At 46.6% G+C, this 21,812-nt stretch overlaps 4 protein-coding genes across 5 annotated transcripts; 2 read left to right on the top strand and 2 right to left on the bottom strand.

Moving 5' to 3' along the window:
• Positions 1–819: 819 nt before the first annotated feature.
• On the top strand, positions 820–1,653 carry LOC101783461 (dirigent protein 22). The gene has a single exon (XM_004978796.3). The coding sequence runs from the start codon at positions 920–922 to the stop codon at positions 1,451–1,453; it is 534 nt and encodes a 177-aa protein (XP_004978853.1). The 5' UTR covers positions 820–919; the 3' UTR covers positions 1,454–1,653.
• A 12,282-nt stretch (positions 1,654–13,935) lies between these two features.
• On the top strand, positions 13,936–19,004 carry LOC101781972. 2 transcript variants are annotated; one of them, XM_012848526.3, is made up of 3 exons: positions 13,936–14,297; positions 14,804–14,944; positions 15,477–15,606. In XM_012848526.3, exons 1-3 carry the CDS (start codon positions 14,197–14,199, stop codon positions 15,490–15,492), a joined length of 258 nt encoding a protein of 85 aa, XP_012703980.1. In that variant the 5' UTR covers positions 13,936–14,196; the 3' UTR covers positions 15,493–15,606. The 2 variants fall into 2 exon arrangements, with proteins under 2 accessions (XP_012703980.1, XP_004978850.1); XM_004978793.3 differs by lacking the exon at positions 15,477–15,606 and adding an exon at positions 18,511–19,004 and having other exon boundaries at positions 13,965–14,297.
• On the bottom strand, positions 15,582–16,371 carry LOC101782649 (dirigent protein 21). The gene has a single exon (XM_004978794.3). It carries the CDS (start codon positions 16,336–16,338, stop codon positions 15,793–15,795), a length of 546 nt encoding a protein of 181 aa, XP_004978851.1. The 5' UTR covers positions 16,339–16,371; the 3' UTR covers positions 15,582–15,792.
• LOC101783063 (dirigent protein 22) lies at positions 18,974–19,930 on the bottom strand. Its single transcript, XM_004978795.3, has one exon. It carries the CDS (start codon positions 19,688–19,690, stop codon positions 19,154–19,156), a length of 537 nt encoding a protein of 178 aa, XP_004978852.1. The 5' UTR covers positions 19,691–19,930; the 3' UTR covers positions 18,974–19,153.
• Between the last annotated feature and the right edge of the window lie 1,882 nt (positions 19,931–21,812).

Below are 21,812 nucleotides of genomic sequence, written 5' to 3'. Positions count from 1 at the left end.
TCGTCACCTCGCTTTTCATATTCGTCACACCGGAGCTCTTGTCATTCGGGGCCTTTCTCTTGCGCGCGGGCGGCGCCGCTGCCACTTTCTCAGTGGAGTCCTCGTCGCCCACCACCTTCTCTTTGCGCCGCCGGCCGTCAGCGGCAGTGGTTCCCCCATACACCGCATCCTCGTCCTCCCGAGCCCCGTCATGGGATCCTTCCACGCTTTCGAGCACCTCTTCCAGACCAGCGAGGTCCCGTACCACCCCACCGGCCCCATCCCCGCACATGCCCGCTGAGGCAATCGTGGCCGTCGCCCGCGCCGTGGAGGGGTGCCGCTGAAGGAGAAGAGGGGCCGTGGGGACGCCCGTTGGATGCTACCGCCCCTACCTTGTGCTCGTGCTCGTCGGCCAGGAGGGACGCCGCCGAAGGAGAAGAGGGGCTGTCCTCGCACCTGCCGGCTGCCGCCACCCCTTCCCTGCTGCTCCTGCTCGCCGGTCGGGGCGGCCCGTCCCCACGGCTGCCACCGCTGCCCCTTCCCTGCCGCTTCTGCTCGTCGGCCAGGGTGGCCTGTCCCAGCGGCCGCCACCCCTGCCCCTCCCTGTGCCCATGCTCGCCGGCCGTGGTGCGCACCTGTCCTATCGCAGTAACCCACGGCAAAACCCACCATCAGTGGGGTGGATTGGGGAGGGTTGATTAATTAGGTTTTTGGTTGGGGGCAGGTCTGCTTAATTATCTCACTGTTGCGGGTAGGGGTGGGTGAGGGGTGGGTAGAGCCCCCCATTATCAGGCCTACCAACCACCATGGATTGGCACCATGCGTCCATGCCGTACCTTAAATAGAGCCATCCTCGTTGCATCCCTCACCACCCACCTCGAGCTCGAGCTCGCAAGAACCAGAGCTTAGAACAATCAAGCAGAGCTCCACCTCGACAATCATGGCCGGCACCAGCTTTGCGGCTCTCTCCTGCCTGTTCGCGGTGGCCCTGCTCGCCGCCACGGCGTCGGCGGCGGGGGAGAAGGAGACGCGTCTGCGCGTGTTCTGGCACGACGTGGTGAGCGGGGGGCCGAACGTGTCGACGGTGGTGCAGGTCGCCGAGGGCCCCAACTCCAACGCCTCCGCCACGGGGTTCGGCTCCGTCACGGTGATCGACGACCCGCTCACGGAGGGCCCCAACCTGACGTCGAGGCTCCTGGGGCGCGCGCAGGGCATGTACGTCAGCGCCGGCAAGGACTCGCTGTCGCTGATGATGGCCATGAACTTCGTCTTCGTCGACGGCGCCTACAACGGCAGCAGCCTCGCCATCCTGGGCCCCAACCAGGCCGACCGGAAGGTCAGGGAGATGGCCGTGGTCGGCGGCACCGGCGTGTTCAGGTTCGCACACGGGTACTGCGAGGCGAGGATGCGGTGGTTCGACGCCAGGACCGGCGACGCCACCGTCGAGTACAGCATCCACGTCCGCCATGACTGAGGATGGATCATGCTGCGTGCAACCACACATTTCTGGTCGTCGTTGATCATTTAATGATTTTTTTATGTTTCTAGAGTCCGTATATATGCTTATTTTCTCGATTCTGGCACTGCTTTAAAGTTTTGTTCTACAGGATTTTTAGCATCTGATTATTCAAATAAATTATTGTTCCTCCTATACGTTCACTGTTTGAATGGGATTATGGGAGTGGTCATTTAATTTTGACTAAGTCAACCACGTTCATGCTTGTCAAATTAAAGCTCTCATGCCATAAGCGACGATATCCAAATACTCCCTTCAAATATGACGTTCTGGGACGTGCAGTCAACACATTTTTAGTTTTGACCATCATTACTAAATTAATCTTCAAATTCTTCACCTCTGATAATGGTAGGACTAAATTAATCTTCAACAGTAGTAAAAAATGTGACATATTTATTATATTTTGAACGGGTTTAATACTATTAGTTTATGATGAAACCAGTGTCTTTGTAACTGTGTCGCTATCTGAAACAACAATTATTTGAACACAGAAGAAAGTACATATAGTGGCGAACGTTAGGGCCAGTTTGGTGCGGCTTCATGCGGCTCCAGCTCCTTCTGACGTGACACTGTTCAGCACTGTGCATTACTGTAGCGAGGAGCGGAACGTCAATCGAGATCCAAAATGAACTACAAAAGAGGAGGAGCCGGAGGAGGCAGAAAAAGTGCCTCCCCCAGTTCCGACTCCTCCTCACTACAGTAGTGCTATAGGAGGAGCTGTACCCTACGGCAGAAAACATCGGTCCTGACGGCTAAAACTTATCTGTGCCAGTGGGTTTCGCACCCACCAGCAACTTTTTGTTAGCACAAATGCGATTTGCGCTGGTGGGTGCTTGACCGTCACCACAAATCACTACCGGAAACAGTAGCTTTGCCATGTGCCCACGGCGAAGCCCAAAAAACACTCGGCAAAGGCTTTGCTGAGTGTAACTCTCGGCAAACAGCACATGACGTCTACAGTGTCGGCAAAAGTTTCTTTGCCAAGTGTTTTTTATCGGGCACTCGGCAAAGATTTTGCCGAGTACTAAAACCGACGCTCGGCAAAAAAAAGCAACCTAACGGCGAGAAGATGGTCACGGCGTGTTTACCGAGTGTTTAACGGCATGGTCACTCAACAAAAATGGCATGGCATGTTTGCCATGTGTCCGTGGGAAAAAATACTCGGCAAGGATGGCTTCTTTGCCGAGTGTCCACGGGAAAAAACACTCAGCAAACATGCCCTTGTTTGTCGAGTGTCCCGGCCCTAACACTACTCGGCAAACATGCTTCTTTGTTGAGTGTCACATCCCGGACACTCGGCAAAGACCGGCCATTCTAGGCCCAGATTTTGGCCTCCTTGCCGAGTGTCACAATGACACTCAGCAGAGATGGCCATTTTAGGCTCAAAATGCACAGATTTTTGCCACATGGCCTCTTTGCCGAGTGTATTTCGCATGGTACTCGGCAAAAAGGGGTTTTGCCGAGTGTTACACTTGGCAAAGCTACCATCTATATCTAGTTTATTTGGTTCGATCACATATAACGTACCCACACTTAAATAAACATTACATCCATCACAGATAGTTCACAATAAGCATCACAGGCAGTTCATATAGATATATCGACAACACATAAATACAAGTAAACTTCAGAATCACAAGTAGGTTTGTTCACAATCAAAAATGCAAATAAACATCAAAATCACAACTAGGTTTGTTCACAGTCACTCTCCAGGCTCATCATAAATGCAAATAAACATAGTCACTATGACCACGGTCGGTCATGAGGCTCATTCGATGCCGCAGATTGATTCTGCATAAAGGAGAAGAGATAAATCATTCACATTGATTGAGAACAAAACATACAAGTATTAGCAACTAGAAATAGTGATTAATTTTGCGAAAACTAAAAGTAGCTAAGTTAAAGTGATTGAGAAAGTAACAGTGATTACAAGGTTAACTGCAAACTAGAAATTAGAAACATATGCACATCAAAGGAGAAAACATTGATTCTGCATAAACTAGAAACAGTGATTATAAGGTTGTGAAGTGACTCACAGTGCCTGGTGGAGTATTTGGAGCAGGTTGAGAAGGAGGAACTAGCATCGGTGGCGGAGGTTGACCGATTGCAGCGTAAACACCCCTTATCATTTCAAACATCTGCAGTCGCTCAGCCTCCATCCTCTGCTCGAGCTCCTACCGGAGCCTTCTATCTTCATGCTGGGCCTACAATATTTCATCCCAATATTACAATGCAATGCAAAAGTATGTAAAAATCAATGAATGATGAATAAAACAGAAATAACTTGGAGTTCGACCATCTGGAACCGTCTAGAGTCCGGCCGAGGGCGTATCACCAAGCTGGAACTCATACTCCATGCTCGAAGCTGGGAAAGAGTGGGAGTACTGGCCGTGTCAATTGTGCCGTCACCAATCCAGAACCGGCCATGCTTCTTGCCTCCTCCTGCCCTCATGACCACTTCTCCATCAAGGTCATGGGTGCTCGGATCGTACTCTAGGCCATGGACCACCCTTGCCATCGATGTGTATCCATCGAGGCGACTGTGGACGGTCTCATTGTTGTACGCCGAGGGAGGGTCCTCTGGGTTGTAGGCGATGTCGGCCGTCGCCTTGCCCTTGTGGGCCAAAGCATATGCCTTGAATTGGGAGCAAGGCTCGCCACCATGTGCCGCCGACTGCAAAAAAAGGCAATCTGATTAGAAACTATGCTGAATTGAGCGTTAGAATAAAGAAATGCATTCACTTACCCATCTAGCCACATATCCTGCGAGGTTGAGGTTGCCTTAATGGTCTAGTGGACCTCTCATCAGCAAAAGCTGCTCCTGGCAAGCGTTGTGATTCTCCTCCCACGTGGGGTCACACCACCTGTCCACCATCCGGGCCTAGCACTGCAGATCGTGGGTGCACCACCACGGAGGCACCTACATCATCAAGTACATGACATATAAGAAGATGAAATTAAGCATAATTAATCTCAGAAAAAATAAGTATTAATATTCTATATTTACCTGCATGTATTGTTCTCAGGTCAGCTTCATGGTTCTTGCCTCACTTTTAGGGACCCTCACTCTACGGATGTCCACATGGTATTGGATCATGGCCTGGACGCGTGCCTCGTAGTGCATGTCCTTGACGAGTTTCTTGGTGGGTTTGTCAGCCACAACATCCGCCTTGGCCTCGTATCCCTCCTCGCATCTAAGAAATCCTGCATATAGACGTGATATATCCGGTCATTATTTCAAGAATGTCCAATCAATGCAATGTATTGAGCAATGTAGTGCGAGAAAGACTTACCCAAAGCTCAGCCTTGACACACTGCACGTTGTTGGAGAATACCCTACCATCCCGATAAGGGGCGTTGGGGATGGCGGCATAGTAGGCCCACGTGTAGGCCGGTTTGACAGTTTCGCTGAACTGCACCAGGCCAAGGAACTTTTCCCTAATCAAAAGACCAAGGATGTTGTTCACATGGCGTGCGTGATCACCCCCACCGACCTTCCTCCAACTCCTGCCCAAGTTATTAAGATAAATTATTAGTTTCTATTGTAATTTATCAAATGAAAAATTAGTGATAACATCTAAAGTTACTTACTTGTCTCCATCGGGTCAAATCAGCGGGCATCTCTCAGGAGGTATCGGTCGCCTCGGGAGGATCAAGGGACCTCGCAACCACACGCGCGACGAAGTAGAGGAAGAGGTACCCCCTGCCTCCTCCTCAGAGGATCAGTGAGTGGAAGGTACCTCCTTAGACCCAGACGTCCACGAAGGTACATGCAACTTTTTCCTCGTTCTGCCTCCACCATTCCCTCGACCCTTGCCTCCACCCCTGGGTCTACCCCAAGGTCTCCTCTCGGACCCCTCAGCTGCGTCGGACCCTATACACATTGTTGTCACTTTCCGGTAAAGCGACGCTATCCTCCTCATACCGCCCATCATTGTTCAATCACCTGCAATTCAAAAAAAGACCAATTAGCATAGATAATACATCGAAATAGATGCAAAATAAACAAAACATACTTATAAAATAACATGGTATGACAAATAATAAATCAATTAGTATGGATCATACATGTATTAGAAACAATCATCATGATCGGGATTAGCTGGTCTCATCATCACTATCATGCGTGTTGATATAATCATCCCCATGCTCCGAAGGAGGAATGTCGTCATCATCGTTATTGCTTAAATGTAATCGCTGAAATAATTCTAAGTCCTTCACATTCTAAACCTCATCTCTGACATCCTCATCAACACCACTTTCATTGTCTACTTCCATACCCTGAGCTTCGGTTAAGTCTATCTCGAAACTCCCTTCGAGCCCATCTTCTTGAAAGAACTCTTCGTCATATGTGTTGGGGTCTATGTTGTAATCTTCATTGTTTGGGACAGGTAGGTTACCATGTGGTGATACCTTATACACAACATCCCAACCCTTAAGACGGTTTGGCACAAGTATGAGAGATAATAAACTTGCGTGGCCTGTTGAGCCACAATATGGACATCATGTCCTAGTAAGATGATGATTGTCGAATTTCAACTAGCCCAAACTTAGGGGTCCGTCTTACTACTTCAGGATCAAACTAATGGCATTTGAATATAATGGGATTAAGAGGTTTGCAACCATGAAGCAGGAGCTTGTATATTTCTTCAATTCTTTCGTAATACTCAACCCCATCTAAGCCTTGCGTAAAAACTCCGGTATTTGTGGGCCGACTCTGCTCATGGCTTGTTGTGTGAAAGCGATATGCATTCACGTCATAACTAGTAAATGAAATGATCCTGTAGGCACAACCATCTACAACCTATCTCAACTCAGCACTCGTAGACGCATCGGTTTGTCCCTACAAGTTCAAGCATGGTAGTTCGTTATATTAGTCGAACGTATGAGCAACTTGTAATGTCAAACTAAGTACGATCCAAATTGGACAATACCTTCTGTTTCAACCAAGAAATGAAATCAGGCATTTCATTTCCCATACCCTCTCTAAGAAGGGTCGAACCTTCCTGCGGGGTAGGTTCCCTTGATTCACGCCAGAATTGTTCATGAAATTCCCCGTACCAACGAGAAACAAGGGATTTGGACACAGAATTGTGACTACTTGAGAAAAATTTTGTTGAGAACTTACAGCATTTATGGCTCCACTTTGGATAGGTTGGTCAACACATATAGCATAATAGTGCGCCACTCTTCATGTTTCAAGGTCTTGTTAGTAGCACCACTTGCACTTACTAGTTTCCCTTGAAAAAAGCTAAGGTTCGATTCATCTTCACCAGCATTGTAATGAGGGGGTGGATTATGCACGCTAGGAAGGTTGTCAGCATAGTATTTTGTTGTGAAGTTTAACACCTCCTCCTCCAGAATGTATGCCTCTGCTATGGATGCTTCAATTTTGCATTTATTTTTACATTTAGTTCGAAGAACCTTTTGAAATCTCTCAATTGAATAGCACCAACAGCCCTGCACAGGCCCTGCATTCGTGCCTCATACGGGAGGTGCAAAATCAAATGCTGCATAGGATTGAAGAAGTCGGGTGGAAAGATCTTCTCCAACTTACAGAGCAACACAGGCGCCATTCTTTCCATGTCTTCAACCACGGTACGAGATAACACCTTAGCACAAAGCTAGCGGAAGAAATTTCTCAACTCCTCCAGCACTTTCCAGACATGCTCAGGGACATAGCCTCGAACCATCACCGGCAGTAGCCGCTCAAGCCATATGTGGTAGTCATGACTCTTGAGCCCATTGATTCGCAAAGTAGCTAAGTTCACTCCCCTCTTTAGATTCATTGCATACTCATCAGGAAACATTAACGTTTGGAATCATTCTAGTACTTCCCTCCTTTGGGCCCACGTTAGAATGAAATTGGATTTAGGCTTTCTCCATGACATGCCGCCTCCGGGAGGCGCCATGTCTAGCTTTTTCTATTGCATAACCTCGCTTGATCCACTCTAGCCTTAACATTATCTTTTATCTTATCAGGAATGTCCATGATTGTACCAAAAATTGCCTCGGTGACATTCTTTTCAGTGTGCATTACATCAATGTTACATGGAAGAAGAAGGTCATGAAAATAGGGGAGGTTCCACAAGCATGACTTTTGAGTCCACGCATGTTGCTCACCATATCCCAGAAAACGATTTCCTTGGTCATTAACCTCGAGAGCGTCTAATTGAGCACGAACCGCGACACCAATCATCATCTGGGGTACAGGACTTTCAACTACTACATCTTTTATAAAGTTCTTAATGTCTCATCTGAATGGATGGTCAAAAGGGAGGAATTGTTGATGTTTTTCAAACAAAGAATACTTGCCACCCTTCGTCAACCAAATGAACATCAGAGACACCTTGCGTACTAGGCATGGGAACTTCCCGTGAAAACACCAGCCACAAAATATCCCATATGCTGGAAAGTCATGCAGGGAGTACTGGTACCAAACATGCATTTTGAAGTTTATCTTTGTAGCTCGGTCGTATGTCCATACCCCTTCCTCCCAAGCACAGACCAAATCATCAATCAGAGGCTCCATGTACACACTTATATTATTCCCCGAGTGTTCAGGAATTATCAACGACAAGAGGATTGAACCCAGGATGCCAGCGGGGAGATTGAGGGGGATAACGAACATGGGTCAACAAGTGTATGAGGCAGCCACCATTCCATAAGGATTGAACCCATCTGTTGCCAGCGCAACACGTACATTACGAGCCTCTAGAGCTTTCTCACGATGAATCATATCAAACCTTGTCCATACTTCACCATCAAATGGATGTACTAGCTTCTAAGGATTGTATCGACATTCGTATTTGTGCCATGTCATCTGTTTCACGGATTCCACATTCATATAAAGTCGTTGGATCCTCGTTATGCATGGAAGGTATTGTAGGATCTTCACAGGGATTTCGAGCTGCCTCTTCAGACCATCACTAGAGTCTATCTCCAGGAACCTATAGGATTTACATTTCACAGAATACTTTGATTCTGCATGTTCTTTCCTAAATAAGATGCATCCCTTCGAACAAGCATGTATCTGCTCATATGGCATCTTAAGTGCACGAAGAAGTTTTTTTGCCTCATACATGCTCTTTGGCATAATGTGACCATCCGGGAGCAGGCTACCAAAAACTATCAGCATAACATTGAAGGCTTCTCGACTCCAGCTAAATTGGGACTTTACAGCCATTGGGCATGCAATGACATCTAGTTAAGAAACCTTGGTATGCCCGTGAAGGGGTTGCTGTGCTGCAGACAACATATCGTGATACGCTTTTGTGGTTGGATCTAGCTCTTCCTCCCTACGTCATTCATTGAAGTGTGCTTCATGAAAGTCATTTAACATGTATCCTACCCCAGCATCATAATCCTCGATGCGTTGTCTCACGACCTCGTCTCTCACACGATAGGATTCACCATGGTAGATCCACCGGGTATAGTCTTCCATAAACCATTCTTGCAAAGATGTTCACCCATGAGCTCCTTTGTTTGTCGACGCGAGTTTGCACAAATATTGCAGGGACACCAAGTGGCACGCGGTCCTTTAACCCTTGCAAATGCTAGTTCCAAGAAAGCATCGGTCTTATGAATCCATTTATCAGTCAACGAACCCTGACTAGAGTAGCCCGTGTACATCCACTCACGGTCATCCATCCTCTAACATATCGGCAAGTAATATAAAAATCAATTGCATCTGCAAGTTCCTATATTGTCTAATAGGTGGAGATAGGTCCTAATCCCACCCGAGGATGTATAGATGGGGTTAGTTTCCATGCTCTGCTCCTATCCGAGATAGAATTTTGGCAGCACCTCCCCGCTGTTCTCCAAATACACGGCCTGACAAATACAAGCAGGGAGATTGTGTATCCGAAGAAAAACAGGGAGATGCTGCCAAAACTCTGTCTTGGATCAGAGTAGAGCATGGAAACTAATCTCATCTACACATCCTTGGGCTATCCAAAAAATGTGGACAATTCGAAATAGATACGGTTATAGATATGCAAAGATCTGCATATTTCCAATCGGATCTGTTTCGAACGGGAGACGCCTAGCTAGGTTTCATCATATAGAAAGAGGGGTGTAGGATGCCTCACCTTGCTGTAGGGCAAAGTGACGAGTCGAGGACGGTGGGGAATGATCTTTGCAATAGCCTCTCCTGCAACAAAGAAACATAATAGTGTCAATTATAAATTTCAGCAGCACCTCCCCTGCACGGTGAGGTAACCACAACCTGCAACAAACCAATGACACGATGGTCGACAACCACATACACAGCATTACAAGGCAGATGGCCAACAACCACATACACAGCTTATACCTTGCAAAACCACGGCACAGCTTATACCTTGCAAAACCACGGCAGGGAGAAGGTTGGGGGCGGCAGGAGGGTGAGGCACGGAGCGGCGGCCGCATAACCTATTAAAACATAAAACAAGTCACGTCACTTGTATGCTGAAATTAAATGTGCGTGTAGCAAGAGAAGAACTGTAATTTCCCAATGAGCATTTAAATGATTATAGGTTACAATTTGCATTTAGTTGTGATTATTCTTGAAGACAATCCCAAATACAATACTTGGTCCATGCTCAAGCTTAACCCAACACCCAAGACACACAGCAAGAAGGCAAGACTGCTCCTTCCCTTTGTTCACTTCAGAACATATATATATATATCCAATCTTAAGAATTTGCCAATTACAATCCATGATAAAGAAAATAAAACACGGACCCCATATACCATATCTTCTGCACTACTAACCCTAGTTAAAATTAGGACTTCAATTGCATTAAAGTTTACCATGAAAGTATGAGGTCAATGACAAACAATATACCAGTATTTTTCCTCAACCAGCGCATTTTCAAATATTTACAACTTTCCCTACATCATCTGTTAAGTTTCACACACAAGATTGCAGTAGATTGCTAGTATTTTAAAAAAATAATTAGCTAATGAGAAAAGTTTCGAATTCAATACCTTTAGCTTTAATACTATTGAGTTGCGCCGGCAGGGGGGAGTATGGCCGGGGGCGTGGGGGCAGCGCAGGGCCGACGGGGCTGGGGGCAGGAGGCTGGCACAGGGGGTGCGGGGGCCGACGCAGGGGGCAATGGGGCTGAGGGCAGGGAGCTGGCGCAGGGGGTCCGGGGGCCGGCACAGGGGGCTAGCGGCGGCGGGCGCGGCGCAGGGGGCGGCGGGGCCGGGGTAGGGGGCTGACACAGGGGGCGGCGGCAGCGCGGCGCGGGTGCGGGAGGTGCAGGTAAGCGTGCGTGCGTGTGAGCGGGCCGTTGCAGGTGTGGCGGTTGACTGCATATTAGGAGGGTTTGCCGAGTGTCCAAGATCTGACACTCGGCAAACCCCAGCTTTGCCAAGTGTCGAATCGGGGCACTAGGCAAACCCCAGCTTTGCCGAGTGCCCCAAACCCTGGACACTCAGCAAATATACTAATTATTTTTTCATTTCCTTCTTTTCCACAATGTGTTTTTCTTCTTTTTTTGATGTACTTTGAAAATACCTTGTCAAATTGACTCAACACTATATATATGATTTTTCTACGAATATTATTCCATTATTTTATGCAACTCAAATTTAATTTATATCAATTAAAATTCTATAATTGCACTTAATAAATTAAAATTATCAAATGGATCCAAAAATTTACCAAAATTTCACATCAAACAATATATATTCTCTATTGCTTATACAAAAAGTTTTGAAGTCTTACTGATTCCTTCTCAACACTACGAATCTTCTACTGAGATGCTTCGATTTGTAAACATCGTACATGACAAATTGTGCGAAATCTTCTCAATTTTTTACCACAGCATCAATGATATCATCACATCATGACAAATCTCATGATTTTCAGACTTTGTTTGCTTTTTTTAGAATTTAAAAACCAATTGGCCTCACGTTTGTGGTCGTATTTTCTAAACAAGATATTTGAAATTTCTTTTCATTTCCCGGGTAAGGCCTAATACTGGACTCAATAACATGAATATCATTTTTATACTCATTTTATTCTATTATTTGAATCACTTACAGTTGAAATTTGACTTATACCAAAAAATTCATAGAAATGCAATAAATTAATTAAATATAGCAAACAGATCTAGAAATATACTACATTTTAACATGGAATACCACATGTTGTATGTTGAGAGTAGAAAATGTTTCAAGGTTAGAAGAGAAAAAATAAAATTATTTGCCGAGTGCCACAGGTTTACACTCGGCAAACATGATGACAGTTGTACACGTGGCACGTTCTTTGCCGAGTGCCTTTCTTTGCCGAATGTTTTTGTCTCTTTTGCCGAGTGTATTTGTTTGCCGAGTGTTTCCACAAACGGACACTCGGCAAACGTACTAACAGACAGCGAACGTACTAATGGATGTTCACGTGGCGGTTCTTTGCCGAGTGCCTCCGTTTTGCCAAGTGTTTTTTTTCTCTTTTGCCGAGTGCCAAACTTTCCCGAGTGTTTTTTGCCTCTTTTACCGAGTGTAAATATTTTGCGAGTGTTTTTGTGTTTTTGTGTCGGCACTCGGCAAATAGCTTATTTGCCAAAAGCCTGATAGAATGCACTCGGCAAACATTTTAGCACTCGGCAAACACCCTGTTTCTGGTAGTGAATGCGATCTCCTCTAGTGGATGCTTAAGAAGCAGCGACTCGGCCTACGCCTATGTGCCATGCGCCACCCGTGGAGCTCCGCGCGAGCGCGTCGAGCTCGGAGGTGGCGGTGAGCCTCTGATGCCTCCTTCCCCAATTGGAGTCGCCGCCGGGCGCATAGGTCCATGTAGAGCTCGGCAGCGGCGGTGTGCCTAATGCCTCCTTCCCCAACCGAAGTTGTAGCTAGCTGCAGCGGCGGCCAAGGACATAAGCAGCACAGTCACCTCATCGGCAGTTCGCTTCATCCCTGGTGCGCGTCGGCAATCACCCTCCACATCCTTGCCAACCTGAGCAATGAATATGAATGAAACAAAAGTGTTGCCGTGATTTTGTTTTTTTCATCTACTACAATTAATTCTGGTGCCGCTGTTCTTGCAAGATTGAGCACGTACCTCGGACAAGCTACATGAGCAGCGGCAGAAGCTCGCTGTCGCGCACCAGAGCTGCCCATGGGTCCACCGGCTGCAGTGCCTCTGTGTTGCCAGAGCTGCCTATGGCTCTAGCCGACGCGGCTCGTGCCCGCACCAGACACCAATGTGGGGCCACCAGCAGTGAATCCGCCGTCTTCAGCTTGCCGATCATCCGAGCCGGCCACAGCTTCATTGTGGAGACAGATAAGGGAGAGAGATGTGAGGATGGGAGAGAAGTGTGCGGTGAATGTGATAAGGTTGAGCAATGCAAAGGGATAAGGTAGGGATGGAGGAGAGGCACCGGGTAGAGATAAGGTATGTTCGCTTCACTAGCTTGGTGTCGTTTGTGCTGGCAGGCACCTAATGCGCCCGCCAGCACAGATGCATCACATCCTTAGATCATCCGCCAGCACAAAGCCATATGTGCTGGCGGGCACTAGCCCACCGGCCAGTCACCTTTATAACTGGCGGGTGCCAATTCGTCGCTAGCATGCTAATTTCGACGTGCAGCACAAATCATTTCTAGCATAGTGGCACCAACTAGCCCTAGGAGCGTGAAGCGTGCACTTCAAATTGTAGAGAGGTTCACGTACCGGTAACTGCCACAAATGTCAGCCACATCTAGGAATTGGATGACGCGCATCAGGTGCTGGTCTGTCACTCAGCGACATCAGCAGCCTTCCTCTCCTACTCTAAAAAAAATCATAACTTGTAATTTTTTTGTCCAAAATAAATTTCAATTACACAATCCTGTCTCTTAGGGCACGTTGGATGCAGTCTGGCCCTGCCAAACCATCATCGGCCAGCCAATATTTGGCGGCCAAATCGGCCGCCCCGGAATCAGCTGCGTTCTAGCAAAAAATGAACGCCATGCGCACGGGAGCAAAGCGGCCAAATCACGGCTTGGATGCAAACGCAACGCTTGCCCGCAGTCAACGACCAAAATTTGGCTTGGCCGGCGGTGGCATCCATCCAAACACACCTTTAGACAAGGTTTTCAAAATAAGACGGCACTTGCATATATTTCAAAAAGTGTTCTTTATGAAGGTGTGGTGTTTCTTTATAAAATTGGGATATTTTTTCTTTGAGTGGAACAATGCGGTAAGACAAAATTATTCTAGCTTATTGATTAAATTTTTTTGGTTTTGGAGAAAAAATTCAGTTGAGAACATGTTTCTAGCTTCATGAGAAAATATTCCAGCTACATAAGAAAATGTTCAAACATTTGGAAAAATAAAGAAGTAGAATTGATCGTGTTTTATCATGTTAATTCCAAACAACTCAAAGGTTTTTCAAACAACCATAGAGCGTGTCCCCATCCAAGTATCCAACAACACGATCAATATTGGGCTAAGCCCAATGTTGTGCTAGTTGGGTTTTGGCCCGGGTCTGGCTGGTTACACTGCATAATATGCTTATTAGTGTTTGCGTGGTTCCCGACTCTTCTTCTTCCTTCTGCTAGCTCTCTACTGTAGCGGTGGAAAGGCTCTTCATCCATCCGGCTTGTCCTCGCCGGTTCCCTGCGCTTCTGGACGCCTTCCCGGCTCCGGTGGTGTGGGGAACCGGGGATCTGTCATCCAGATGTATAAACCTCTTCCTAATAAGTAGTTCTTAGCTAGGTTAGGGTTAGTTACCCATGGTAGAGTCGATGTGGTATGGCCATGGGTTCTTCTCCCTCCCGTTATTCCTTGGTGATGGCATCAATTATGGTGAAATCTCTGATGGCTTAGCTGTGAGGTATGTATTCCACTGCCTGATAATGTTGAAATCGGGTTGGTGTGCATGGATCCCCTTTTTGAGTTCTTCGTTGCTCGTCGATTGGGTCTTGCCATTGAGGTGGCAGGCGTCTGTTCCTGTTCATTGTGACGGAGTTACGGGCGATGGCCATCTGCCGGAGCGTTCAGTGGTTCAAGTGCACGGTCACTTGCTTACCGTGCCACTCTTGCCGTTTTCAAAAATTGAAGCATCTTCGTCCGCTAGGGAGTCGGCTTCCAACCTCTTCCTTGGTGCTTTTCTCTGCTTCCTGCGATGGGGAAGTACCGAGCAGAGGCGGATCCAACCGGCGGCACCGGGGACAAGCAGGAGCTCCATAGAAGGACTTCAATCTAATTTATTTTTCTTTGAGGGGTTCCCTTGCAAGGAGCTGAATGTAATACCAGTCCAACCGGGTTTTCTCAAAAAAAAACATAATATGCTTATTTGTGCCTCGATAAAATGACCTTCTTTGCTCGGTCCAATTTCAGGTGCTTATGTACTTCGCCGGCTTCACCAAGCAGATTTGGGCTTTTCCTCTGCTGCATCAGCAACATTGGAGAGAGACGAGGGCAATGGGCCTTCAAGTTACTCTGTGCTAGGCTGATGGGTAACAAGTCAGCTGGAAAAGGGTAAGTTCATCTCTCTCAAATGTTCGTCTGACTAAATTCAACAACCCACTTTGTCCACTTATAGTCTATATAAAATTTAGTTTAACTTCTCCAAACTATTTCAATGGATCTAATCTATCCTCAAACGAGATTTTTCTTTTGTTTCTCCATGTGGGCAAGGATCATATGGGGTGGTGACTCATGAGGACATGTTATCCTATATTAGAGAAATCCTTCAATTTTTTTAAAATTCTTTCGTACAATTTTTATTTCTATTGTTAATTTCATACTAGATGCTCCTAACCTAGCTATGAAGATGATCATGAAACAATCTTATTAAGTCCGTTATCACTATACTCAAAATTCAAACTCCTCAACTTGTACGCAAAAAACAAAAAAGAAACAAATCTCATCAAGAGTATATTAGACTAATTGAAATAGTGTAGGGCATAAATGGAGCCAAAACTTTATCCACAAGGCTAAGTGCACAAAATGCTGCTACACTTTCTGACGTGGACCACTCACCTGTTTGTTTGTTTTTCCCTGAGCACAGCTCACTTGACGTGTAGACCACTCAACAACACATCAATCATTGTCCGTGCGAATCATTCCACGGCCACAAAAGTTGGCAACAATTGTTTTCCCCCTTTTCCGGATATGAATGAGAACCGTGAGTTCGTGAGGCGAGAGATTTTATTTTTTTTTACCAAAGAAGACGAAGAAACCAGCATTACAGATAAAATGTGACCTCTTTTTTTCTGGATAATTTGACAAGAACAAATCACGAAAACGATGGAGGTAGACGACGTCGAGAGGGTGCCAACGCGCGCACTCTCGCTAGCCACTCACGGTGTGCGCTATCCATCGATCTAGTACTTGCCATGGTGCATGAGCACGAAGAGATCGACCTCGTTGACGTCGGTCTCCGGCGTGGGCTTGCTGATCATCTTGAAGAGCATGTACCCGCGGGCGAGCCTGAACTTGCCGGTGCCGCCGACGACGGCGCGCTCGATGGTGCCGGTGAACCCGAGTATGGGGCCCTGCACGGACAGCGTGCTCCCAGCGTGCTCGCCGGCGGTGAACACGAGCGTGACGGACGACAGGTAACCCGCGCCGAGCTGCAGGCTCGTGCCGAAGAAGACGGCCTGGTACCGGCCGACGAGCTGGGAGGAGCGGTCCGGGCCGACGCGGATCTCGTCGTCCACCACGCCGATGCTCCCGAACGAGGAGTTGGCGCCGAGCGGGGACTGCAGCACCGCGGCGGCCGTCGCGTTCGCGCCCGTGTACGTCTCGTGCACGTAGAGGTGGATGTGCGTGAGGCCGTCGTGGCCGGCGTCGCCGGCGACGTGGACGACGGCGACGGAGGCCAGGAGGGAGAGGAGGAGGGGAAGCTGAAGCTTGGGTGGGACCATCATGGTGACTGATGCGGGTGCAGGACAGGAGGAGGGCCATGTTAACTTGCCAGCGGCTTTATAGGCGTGCACATGGTGTGGACGTGTGTAGCAGTTGCGCGCCAGCTGCTTGCCGGCCGCCGGCCGGTGAGCTTCGCTGGCTGGTGGACCCCGCGTCACGGCGACTGGTTGACCCGAGATGGTGGGGGAGCCATGACGGGGTGGTACAGGACGAGAAGCCGTCCGCTTTAGGGCCGTTTGACAGGCCGCTCGGCCAGCTTTATGGGCCGGTAAGAGCTAAGGGGCTATTCCCTTCTCAACTGTGATTTTACCCTCGCTTTTTTTCACTTTAAGATTTTACCCCTATTATTTGAAGATGAAGCCTCGTTCACCCTGTTAGTTCCATTTGTAATAATCCAATTTAAAAAAATAGAAAACCCATTCACAGTATGATGAAAAGACACGAATACCCTTGAGGTCCACCAGCTCACCGACGGCCTTGAGCAATGAGCTGACCCACGTATCAAAGCAGCCGGATCTCACGCCGCCGACGACGAGAGGGGCGGGGGCGGCGGTATGGCGGGGTCGGCCTGCGCGGGAACCACCGGTGGCAGGGACGAAGTCGGCATGCACAGTTATAGTGCCGCTGGCAGATGGTCACCGGGCGGAGACGCGGCGAGGACCAGCCCCCCGACGCGTAAGATGGGGCGGCGGCACCTGGAATCCAATCGCTGGGGCCTGGGGGAGCATCGGCAGCAGGCCAGTCCCGAGCGGCGCGCGCCAGGCTGAAGCTGGGCATCGGGGAACGAGAGACGGCATGCACGAGAGGACCGGATAAAGAAGAAGAATAAAAGGTAGGAAAGAGAACAAATAGAAACTGGATAAAGAAGAAAACTTAAGGGGAAAAAAATAGTACAGGAATCCAATTTTTAGCTACTATATAATCTACTCCCTCCGTCCCAAATTACTTATTTGTTTTGACTTTTCTAGATGCATACCTTTTCATATGCACTAAGATATATATTATGTCTAGATATATTACAATAATGATGTATCTAGATTAACCAAAACGAATAGTAAATTTGGACGGAGCGAGTATTCATTAATATTATTTTATTTTAATCATCTGTTTATAAAATGTACTCGCGTAAGAGAATGGATTTCAAATTTAGCATCATATTTATTGCAGATTTTAAATGAAAATTCTTGTCGCAATGCTAATTTTTTTTTCAACTAAATTGTTTACCAACCAGATAGTTTCCAAAAATCCAAGAAAAAATCACTTAAATTCATGGTTTGAAAAGAAGTCTTTTAACAAATTAACTCCTATTATAGTTGCTACTATGGTGAAAATTTATTTAGCTTCACAAATTACATGTTAAAAAAAGGTTTTCAATTTAAAATTAAGTCTTAAAGCATTCCAATAAGGCTAAATTTTGTTTCGATGGATGCTAAATATGATCTCATGTATAGCTCGTGTCACATGCTTATTACGATTTTTGTGCTGGTGCACACAGGCTTCCGTAGATAGAGATTACTATCGACTAAGATTTTTTTTACTTTGTATTATTTTTAGTGGCACATCTCGGTTATTTAGTTGAAGATTGGATTATTACTTTAGATTATTTTATTTATAGTGGCAAATATGGGTAATTTATATGTAAATTTAGGAGGTTATTCTAGAATCTTTTAACAATGGTAGAGGTGGGTAATTTACAAAACTTAATAGATCCGGTGGCTATTATTATTAATCATGATTAAAGTCTACCAGATTGATGGCATGATGTTTCTAATTTTTGTGAGAATTTTTATAATTTCTATCTGGAAACTACTGTGGAGACTTCAAAATAAACCTCTAATTGGTAACAGTAAGTTCTCCGGATGAAAACATAACACCAATTCAACAGTAGTAGTTGAGAAAACAAGCATATACACGGACAGACGGACCCGACGAATAGAAATACTATGGTTTCACACAGCATGATCCCTGTCAGTCGTGGTGGATGTGAAGGTTGTACTGGATGGTGGCGTCACCGGCTATTTTAGAATCTTTTAATCATAGTAGAGGTGAGTAATGTTTTAGAAAACATAATAGATTTGATGGCTATTATTATTAATTGTGATTAAAGCCTACCGGATTGATGACCGGATGTTTCTAATTTTTGTGAGAATTTTTATAATTTCTCTCTTTTTTAGAGTCTCCACCTATAATCCTACGTGGCTTGGCTTCGCGTGGAAACAGCTTCGTTCTCAATAAGCAGATGATGCTCAAAACGGGAAAGTGTCAAAGTGTTGTTGATGCATGTGACTGGGAGGGACGGGAAGAAACGGATGCTGCTCTGTCTAGCTCAAGGGCCTGCCGCCTCGGCCAGTACAGTACTACGAGCAGTGACGACGACTTGACAGCCGGAGGAGGCTTGGGGATGAGTCGTCTCATCTGCAGTTACTACAGGATGGCAGTTGGTCTATGAGCCCCTGCCTTGCCAACCATGCAGTTCCTTGACTTCCTTCTGAACGCCCGAGGGGAGTGGCTCAGGAAAATGTTATAAAGAGCAGCCACACTTTGTGGAGAAAATCTCTTGACTAGCATGAACATGAGTACACGATTGACGAAGTCAAAATTAAATGATATATCACTCCCGTTCAAACGGCGAAGGTATATATGGACGGAACAATTATATTTATATCAATACCCCATTATTCTGCATCATCTCACGAGCTCAAAACTTAAAACCAGTGCTACAATCGAGAAATTAAGCTTATATACGAACTGCCATGTAAGAAATCAGCAACCAGAAATAATAGCGCGGTTGCACGACGAAGCATGCATGATCCATCCTCAGTCATGGCGGACGTGGATGTTGTACTCGACGGTGGCGTCGCTGGTCCTAGTGTCGATCCACTGCGTCCTCGCCTCGCAGTAACCATTGGCGAACCGGAACACGCCGGTGCCGCCGACCACGGCCATCTCCCTGACCTTCCGCTCGACGGCGTTGGGGCCCAGGATGGCGAGGCTGCTGCCGTTGTAGGCGCCGTCCACGAAGACGAAGTTCATGGCCATCAGCAGCGACATGCTGTCCTTGCCGGCGCTGACGTACATGCCCTGCGCGCGCCCGAGGAGCCTCGACGTCAGGTTGGGGCCCTCGGTGAGCGGGTCGTCGATCACCGTGACGTAGCCGAACCTGGTGGCGGAGGCGTCGGAGTTGGGGCCCTTGGCGACCAGCACCACCGTCGACACGTTCGGGCCCCCGCTCCCCACGTCGTGCCAGAACACGCGCAGGCGCGTCTCCTTCTCCCCCTCCGCCGACGCCGTGGCGGCGAGCAGGGCCACCGCGAGGACGCAGGAGAGAGCCGCCAAGCTGCTGCTGCCTGCCATGGTGGTCGAGGTGGAGCTTTGCTTGATGGTTCTACGCTCTGGTTCTTGCGAGCTCGAGCTCGAGGTGGGATGGTGAGGGGGTGCAACGAGGATGGCTCTATTTAAAGTACGGCGGCAGGGGGTGAATCCATGGTGGTATTCAGTGAATCCATGGCTCTATTGTGAAACGTGTTCAGTAAAGTTTCTAAGTTCTCCATACGGATTGTTGAAATGCATGCAGGTATAGCTCAGCTATGGCTGGAAGCTTCGTGGTCGTATTTTCAGGGTCTACTTCACGTTCTCGCATCCAGACGTCACATTTTCTATGATATCGTCGTCGTGGTTGAGTTATTGTTTTTCTTTTCTTTTCTTTTGTGTGTGTACATGCATGCGGATGAGTTGATCCTGGAATTATTCGGATTCTCTTAGATTTCGCTTTTGAACGGACTTGGTCGGTGACTGGACTTGGAGCAACACAGCGGCATGCAGTAGGTGATCAAGCTACGACTTGGCACGGCATGGCTGTGAACTCCGATTACGTCGTTGGCGAGCCGCGTGCAAGTTAATTAGTTGACTGATGATACTATGGGCAGTTTATTTGCTGTACCGTACGTCCGTACCCTTCTAGATGACAAAATAAAGAAACCTATCGCCATTCGTGTAGCTGCTCTTTCCTCCTGGCTCCCTCCATCTCCTTTTTCCTACTTTCATTTATTCTTCTCCATTTTTTAGCTCGTGCTTCAGCAAAACCGTCTATCCCAGCAAGATGTGCTCTGCTCTCACGTGGCCGGAAAAAGATTCGTCAGGGCTCTCATCTCTGATGGATGAGGCTAACGCTCTTTTTTAGAAATTTTTTTATTACCAAAAATCTAGTTTTTATTAATTTTTTTAGAAAGATTCGTAAAACTAATTTTTTTTATTATCAAAAACACATCGATACAGTCAAACTTTGATTTTCAGATGTTCAGTTTTGGAAAGTATGGTACAACTGTTGACATCATGAGAAACAAAATTTATTCTTTTAACACATGAAAACTGCTTCATGCAACCTTCTAAGACACCTTGACTCCTAACACTACATGCTACGTACGACACCCCCAGGATAAGCTCGAAACTCTAAACAGATGGATTATCCACGTAGTAATCGATCTAAGGAAAGGTTAAACCAGGCGCTCAAAGAAGAAAGAAGAAAGCTGCAGCCTCGGGCCATTGTTGGGCCAAACGCAATATTATTGCTAGTTGGAATTTGGCCCGGGTCTGCTCCACCTATGTTTTTTTGTGGCTGCTTTGCTCGGCCCGGTTTCACAGTTATTAAAGTATTTGGGCCTTTAGCTGAGAGTAGTAGTGCATGGTTTATGGGCCCTATTAATCTTCAACCAAAAAGAAAACAGTTAGCCTGCTACACTCTCTCTTTTGGGCAGGGTCGACTTTAATTGATCTTGGCTGAAACAACGGCCTCGCGTTCCAGTTGTGTTAAATGAATATTCCTGGGTGCATAAAACTTTTTGTTAAAATTGTAGATGGATAGTGCGTGCAATCATTATCATCATCATACAAAATTTGAACTTGAACAGAGACTTATGCTCAAAGTGGGACTTATTATTTTATTATAAGAAAGTATGCACTTTTTAGAGGTGGTGCAACCTCAAGTTGGTAACACAGCAACATCCTAAGATAAAAGCATACTAGTGAACTAGCTTCTTCCGTCGCGAAAGGAGCATGGCTCAGCCGATAAGATTTCTAGGATTCGAGTCCTTGTTGTAAAGTGGCATACCGATATGTCAATTGTCTAATCTTTTTCATCAGATTTAATGTTTCAGTTGATCGGTTTATACAGCTCAACACAGTATTTAAGAGCTGGAGATGTTGGATTGAAGTCACGGCCAACGCCTTATATATACTGATGTAAAGTCGCATTGCAATATGTGAATTTAATTTCCATTCTTTTTCGTGGCTTTAAGCTTTCAGATGACGATCGGTTTATGGCTCAATATAATATCTAGAGCTCGAGATAGATGTTGAATAAGAATCTCATTACAAATGCCAATGCAATTATTAATAAACAAAATTATTCGTTCAAAAAAATTAATAAACGGAATTTGGTTTATTAATTGGTGCATAGGCGTGGTAGTAATGAATTTGA

This window comes from Setaria italica, chromosome VIII, assembly GCF_000263155.2.
Source record: "Setaria italica strain Yugu1 chromosome VIII, Setaria_italica_v2.0, whole genome shotgun sequence".
In the NCBI taxonomy this organism is placed as follows: Eukaryota; Viridiplantae; Streptophyta; class Magnoliopsida; order Poales; family Poaceae; genus Setaria; species Setaria italica.
The sequence above is the reverse complement of the archived record's forward strand: the minus strand, read 5'-3'. Positions and strand labels throughout refer to the sequence as shown.

Coding starts and splice junctions, on each gene's coding strand:
- LOC101781972 (XM_004978793.3), top strand. CDS start 14,197: ATGGTAGAGTCGATGTGGTATGGCCATGGGTTCTTCTCCCTCCCGTTA. Junction 14,298..14,803: donor TCTGATGGCTTAGCTGTGAG/GTATGTATTCCA, acceptor GTCCAATTTCAG/GTGCTTATGTACTTCGCCGG. Junction 14,945..18,510: donor AACAAGTCAGCTGGAAAAGG/GTAAGTTCATCT, acceptor TCTCTTTTTTAG/AGTCTCCACCTATAATCCTA.
- LOC101783461 (XM_004978796.3), top strand. CDS start 920: ATGGCCGGCACCAGCTTTGCGGCTCTCTCCTGCCTGTTCGCGGTGGCC.
- LOC101783063 (XM_004978795.3), bottom strand. CDS start 19,690: ATGGCAGGCAGCAGCAGCTTGGCGGCTCTCTCCTGCGTCCTCGCGGTG.
- LOC101782649 (XM_004978794.3), bottom strand. CDS start 16,338: ATGATGGTCCCACCCAAGCTTCAGCTTCCCCTCCTCCTCTCCCTCCTG.